The 6,391-nt window shown below is 47.3% G+C and overlaps 1 protein-coding gene across 1 annotated transcript in view; it reads right to left on the bottom strand.

Moving 5' to 3' along the window:
* Positions 1–1,489: 1,489 nt before the first annotated feature.
* Positions 1,490–6,391, bottom strand: part of LOC121860229 (gamma-2-syntrophin-like) — a 43,424-nt gene continuing 38,522 nt past the window's right edge. The window contains exons 7-10 of the mRNA XM_042357320.1: positions 3,502–3,726; positions 2,845–3,045; positions 2,195–2,339; positions 1,490–2,092 (exon numbers count right to left, since the gene is read on the bottom strand). Of these exons, the coding sequence (XP_042213254.1) occupies positions 2,220–2,339; positions 2,845–3,045; positions 3,502–3,726 (546 nt within the window). The 3' untranslated portion in view covers positions 1,490–2,092; positions 2,195–2,219. The remainder of the gene's footprint in view (positions 2,093–2,194; positions 2,340–2,844; positions 3,046–3,501; positions 3,727–6,391) is intronic.

Here is a 6,391-nt window from a genome sequence, read left to right as displayed (position 1 = left end):
TCATTATAGATGATGTTATATTAGTATTATTAGTATTATTATATATGTATGTTTGTTATAGTCCAACGTTGCCCTGTTGGCCGCGCGGGACTTAAAAGCTACACAGATAACGGATTCAATAAGTTAGCAGGTTCATTGTTCACAAATATTGTTATAGTCATGCAAGAGTACTATCATTATTAACACCTTAGTTTTGTTTTTAATATTTACAACTGTTAAAGCTTTATCAACAAGTTTTTTTTTTAAACGTCACAATTAACTCTTCAAATATAACGTGGCTTATAATTCATGACTCGGCTTCTTTTCAATACTTGACATGATGGTACTTGACACACACACACATACACTCACTCGCCTCAAGGATAAATAAAAAATAATTTGAAATACAAGACTAACCAAAGACATTATATACAACGTACGTAATAAAATAATTTTCTCTTATTACTAAAAAAATTAAAGTTTAGTTCTTGCTAATATATGTTTAATGATTAATAGAGATTATTATATGCTGTATAGTTACTCCTTATATAGTGGGTCAGGTGTGTGTGTGTGTGTGTGTGTTAGTGGCAGGGGGCTACAACAGTTGTGTTAGTGGCAGGGGGCTACAACAGTTGTGTTAGTGGCAGGGAGCTACAACAGTTGTGTTAGTGGCAGGGGGCTACAACAGTTGTGTGTGGCAGGGGCTACAACAGTTGTGTATTAGTGGCAGGGCTACAATGGATTGTGGCTAGAAAGTGGCGAGGGCTACAACAGTTAGTAGTGACAGGGGCTACAACAGTTGTGTTAGTGGCGGGGAGCTACAACAGTTGTGTTAGTGTGAGGGCTACAACAGTTGTGTTAGTGGCAGAGTGGCTACAACAGTTGTGTGTAACAGGGGGCTACAACAGTTGTGTGTTAGTGGCAGGGGGCTGACAGTTGTGTTAGTGGCAGGGAGCTACAATGGTTGTGTTAGTGGCAGGGGGCTACAAGCAGTTGTGTTAGTGACAGGGGCTACAACAGTTGTGTTGTGGCAGGGGGCTACAACAGTTGTGTTAGTGGCAGGGCTACAGCAGTTGTGTTAGTGGCAGGGGCTACAACAGTTGTGTTGAGCAGCAGGGGGCTACAACAGTTGTGTTAATGTATGGGGCTATAACAGTTGTGTTAGTGGGAGAGGCTCAACAGTTGTGTTAGTGGCAGGGGGCTACAACAGTTGTGTTGTGGTGGCAGGGGGGCTTGGCAGTTGTGTTAGTGGCAAGTGGCCACAACAGGGTGGTTAGTGGCGGGGCTAACAGTTGTGTTAGTGGCAGGGGGCTATAACAGTTGTGTTAGTGGCAGGGGCACAACAGTTGTGTTAGTGGCAGGGGCACAACAGTTGTGTGGCAGGGGGCTACAACAGTTGTGAGTGGCAGGGGCTGCAACAGTTGTGTTAGTGGCAGGGGCTACAACAGTTGTGTTGTTAGTGGCAGGGGCTACAACAGTTGTGTGTTAGTGGCAGGGGCTACATAGTTGTGTTAGTGTGGGGGCTATAACAGTTGTGTTAGTGGCAGGGGGCTACAACAGTTGTGTTAGTGGCAGGGGGCTACAACAGTTGTGTTAGTGGCAGGGGGATACAACACTGTGTTAGTGGCAAGGTGAGGTAAGTCAGGTGACAACATTAATGAGTTACCAGTAGAGGTAATTAACGAGCCTTAAACACGCTCCAGTTTTGATTACAACACATCACTTCTCTCTCATAGTTCTCCATAAACAATAAACATGAGACACAAAGACCTGATGACAGATATAACCGGAGCCGAGTCTTGTATTATAGCCATTACACTATGTAAAGACATCTACCACTAGCGTTCACAAGTGACTATTGGTACAGGTAAAGATGGAAGTACGTTTGCTATTGGCTGAATAGTTGGGAGGGGGGGGGGGGTTACAATTTTGACGTGGCGGGATGTAGTTGGCTTCGAGAGCTTGAGTTTGTTTTCGTATTGGATAAAACAGCAATGACGTAGTTTTGACGTGGCCCGACATGACTGGTTCCTTAGCACAGAAGTTGACTACTATTGGATAAAGCACGACGACTGGTTCTCCACTGCTGCCTCGCACCATCAACGCTTTTCATCTGTAGACGAAAATAAATAGACATAAGTGAGAATACCTGTTCATTAAGCGACATTTCAGCCCTAACGTTATTAAATTGTACCCGAGTGGGAGTGAGACTTACCTGGTGGGCGTGGTGGTGGGTGTGACTACGTGGGCGTTTTGGGCGGGGCTCGCAGAAAAGAGGGATCAACGGCGGCGACCTTGGCGGTGAGGAAGGCGTGCATGCAGAAGAGGAGGTTCTGGAGGTTGGTAGCGCACTCCAGCTCCTGAAGGTGCGGGAGAAAGGTTAATTACCCATCCAACATTCCCATTATACACGTCCTAACATTTTAACTCAACATTGACAAAAGGTAAACATTTAGTTTAGGTTAAGTTAAGGTTAGTATTAGGAAATTTAATCTACAGGTGAAATAAACTGGGTTGTTTAATATTCAGGTAAATCATTAAAGAGTAACAGAAACTCCATCTCGTCTTAACAGTTTCCACACCTTCAAGAGGCGTGAAGTAAGATGATGCCTTAACCTAGTGACTTCATTCATCCTCTCTCACGTCTCCATCTCTCTGATACCTACGTGAGGGGTGAGGGAGGGGGGTGAGGGACGGGGGTGAGAAGTGGGGGGTGAGGGGAGGGAGGTTCTTGATGAAATGATGTTGGTGTAATTAATATGTGAAGTGCCCATTTGTTTTGACTTTAATAAGAAGAGATGGGCATGTGTGTCTTGTGGTCTGGCTGGGCATGAGAAGATGGAACACACACACACACACACACACCTTAGTCTCGATCTCCTTGTTCTCATTCTGGAAGTGGAGTTTGAGCTTGGTCTTGCTGTCATCAGAGGAGCCCTTGAGCTGTGAGAACTTGTAGCGCCAGTGGTACTCCCTCGTCTCTGTGTCATACAGGGCGAACCCTCCCGACCAGTCCAGCGTCAGCCCCGACGATCTCCCTGCCTGCGTCACGGCAAACGTCTTGTTCTGAAAGGGATGCAATATGAGGCATTACCAGTGGCATATTTTGTAATGGTACATTAATACACTGTTTGCAAGGTGTGTTCTACAAGGGAATAAAAGTTGAAAGTGAGAAAAACTTGAACACAATTGAGAGGTTTAGGAATCTTTACAACAATGAGAAATAACTGAGGTAAGAAACTTTTGTAACTGTGAAACATTATAATGGTGAGGATAAAAGTGTTAAGAGAGATGTTCTGGGAGGGACGTGTGAGGTGCTTCAGAGGGCTGGTTGAGGGTGTGGGGAGGTACTGTATATATCAAGGTCAATGGTGAGGGGGAACTGTAATGGTGGTGATAGTGAAGGAGTGGTGCAGTTACAGTGATGTGGTAGTACTGTAGTGTAGCCCCTCCAAGGACCTAACCCACTCCGTGTACCCCCTCCAAGGACCTCTCCCATGGTGTACCCTCAGTAGGACTCACCCCCAGTCTGGTCACAGCATTGTAGACGGCGCGGTGCCAAGCGTTCTCGATCCTAAGAAGGTCCTGACGGGTCTCTACACTGAGGTACCGGGACTCCTGCATGGCCGTCTGGAGGAGGAAACAGTGCTGCCGCTCGTCCACGTATTCTGACTCCTTGATAACTCGGAACATTGTCTGATGAACCGCCCACACTGACGCCCTCTCTACCCAGTCGTGAGTGTTGAGCTGTGGGGAGAGAGAGAGAGGGGGATGTTAGTGAGGGGGAGAGAGAGAGGGGGGTGTTAGTGAGGGAGAGAGAGGGGGGGTGTTAGGTGAGGAGAGAGGGGAAAACAGTGAGGGGAGAGAGAGGGGGGGCAGGGAGGGAGAGAGGGGGTGTTAGGGAGGAGAGAGAGGGGGGGGTTAGGGGAGAGAGGGGGTGTTGGGGAGAGAGAGGGGGGTGTTAGTGAGGAGGAGAGAGGGGGTGTTAGGTGAGGGAGGAGAGGAGGGGGTAGTGAGGAGGGAGAGAGGAGGGGGGGTGTTAGTGAGGAGAGAGAGAGGGGAAGAAAGGGGGAGATATGGGGATTCAACAGGTGTGGGGAGACAAGAGGTGGGGGAGACAAGAGGTGAGGGGGAGACAACAGAGAGGAAAGGTGTTGAGCCTCGTGTTTATAAAGGCTGGGAGATGAGAAGATTCAGGCGAAAAAGTTGTTAAAAGATTAAACCTGAGTAAGATGACATCACTGACATGAGCTGCAGTCAACAACGGAAGGAGAGGCGAGTCAGGGGTAGAGAGAGGGGGGGGGCTGGGGGGCTAGAGAGAGGCCTGGGGAGGATCAGAGAGAGGCCTGGGAGGGACTGGGAGAGAGAGGCCTGGGAGGGACTGGGGAGAGAGGACTGGGGAGGGACTGGGGAGAGAGAGGACTGGGGAGGGACTGGGGAGAGAGAGGCCTGGGGAGGGGAGAGGGCTGGTTTAATGAAGTCATCCCCAGTTGCTGCCGGGAATTTAGTGGGGAAGTGGAAGACTGATAGTGAGGTGAGGTGAGGGCTGGTAGTGAGGGGTGAGGTCAGGTGAGGTGAGGGCTGGTAGTGAGGGCTGGGTAGGAGCGTCTGGAGAAGAGAGGTGAAGATGACGTTTTGAGTCAGTCGAGAGAGCCGGAGACAAAGGAGACACGACCTTCTCCTCCTCCTCATCTCCTGTGAGAGAACTAGAGAATCTCCTGGGTTGACGATGGAGATAATTGATAAGAGAGAACGGGAGATGGGAGATAGTGGGGAGGAGAAGGAAGAAGAAGCGGAGGAGGAGGAGGCGATACCTACTTAGCCAATAAACGAAAGAGGTAATACAAGGGAAAGCGAGAAGAAAGCAGAGACAAAGAGGAGAGTAAACTGTACAAAAGAGAGGAGAGACAGGATAGTGGAAGAGGGGGAAGGAAAAGGAGAGAGGGGTAGAGAAAGAGAGAGGGATAGTAGAAGGTGAGGGAAGAGGGATGAGAGGGAAGGTTGAGAGGGACAGAATAATTATGTCCAAGCCATCATGTTCAACCTTCCACATAATTCTGTCAAGGCAGCGTTAAGATAATTATAAAGTCGTCCCAGAGTCATAGCTGGCCTCTCTATCTTGGCCTCAATCCTCCTCTACCTCCCATCTTGGCCTCTCTACCTCCATCTAGACCTCTCCAAGTGACTATTATGTTTCGACCCCTCAAGGTCTACCTCCATGGACCACTTGGAGGAGGAGGAGGAGGAACGACTTAAAGAGACGAAAGGTTTGAGAAGCAGCTGGGGGACTCTATGAACCTCCCCCCATCTCTCTCTTTCTCTCTCTGTCTTTCTGTTTGTTTTTCTCTGTCTGTGTGTGTCTCTGTTTCTGAGATAGTTGTTTTGAGTTACTGTACAATTATAGAAAGTAAACTTCCTACCTACACTTATCTTCTACAAATTCAGTCATTCACAAAAACAATTCCCCGCTGGTCAGTTTATACACTCAATATTCATGAGACACAAAACACTATAATAAATTTGTCTGTGAAATTATCTAATAAACTTTAAAAATCCACCTTGTTTATATTACCTGGTGAAAACTTAGTTAGGGTCTTTTATTAACTTAACCCCTTGAAGACGAGGGTTTAAACCATCATCTTTATAGAGTTTATTGCTCTCAAAGGTTTAAACTATAGTTCTTGATGGTTTAATTCATTATTGTATAAGGAATAAACCATAATTTCAAAGGGGTTAAACCATCACCCTGTTAAACTATTGTCCTCAAAGGGTTAAATCATGATTATCAAAGGGTTAAAATATAGTTCTCAAAGGGTTAAATCATCATTGTAAAAAGGGTAAAAACAACACTGCTCAAAGGGTTAAACATCACCCAGGTAAACCCTCGTCTTCAAAGGGTTAAAACTAGAGAAATTTGAACAAGTTTGGGGCGGCTGGTGGGTGGGTGGCGGTGTTGGGTGGCGAATAGGTGGCAGATGGGTGGCTGTGGAGGGTGGCTGGTGGTGGAGGGTGGCTGGTGGTGGCGGCAGATGGGTGGCGGATGGTTGGTGGTAGGTGGTGGTGGCGGATGGGTGGTGGTAGGTGGCGGATGGCTGGTGGTAGGTGGTGGTGGTGGTAGGTGGTGGTGGTTGGTGGACTGCCAAAGAATTCTGAACTTTCAAGATGAAATTGTAATGATTTGTGTCCTTACTTATAAAACGGACAGCAGGAAGGAGAGAGAGAGAGAGAGAGAGAGAGAGAGAGAGAGAGGAAATGAGGGAAGTTGAAGAGTGAAGGAAGTTTGGAGAGAGTGAGTGAAGGACAGATGGAAGAAATGAGAGGCAGTGTGTGTGAAGAGGAGGAGATGGTAACGGGAGTAGTGGAAGGAAAAGGACAATAAAGAAAGGAGAGGGAGAGAGAGAGAGAGAGAGAG

The sequence above is a fragment of the Homarus americanus genome, unplaced genomic scaffold (genome assembly GCF_018991925.1).
Source record: "Homarus americanus isolate GMGI-L3 unplaced genomic scaffold, GMGI_Hamer_2.0 scaffold12094, whole genome shotgun sequence".
Taxonomy (NCBI): domain Eukaryota; kingdom Metazoa; phylum Arthropoda; class Malacostraca; order Decapoda; family Nephropidae; genus Homarus; species Homarus americanus.
The sequence above is the reverse complement of the archived record's forward strand: the minus strand, read 5'-3'. Positions and strand labels throughout refer to the sequence as shown.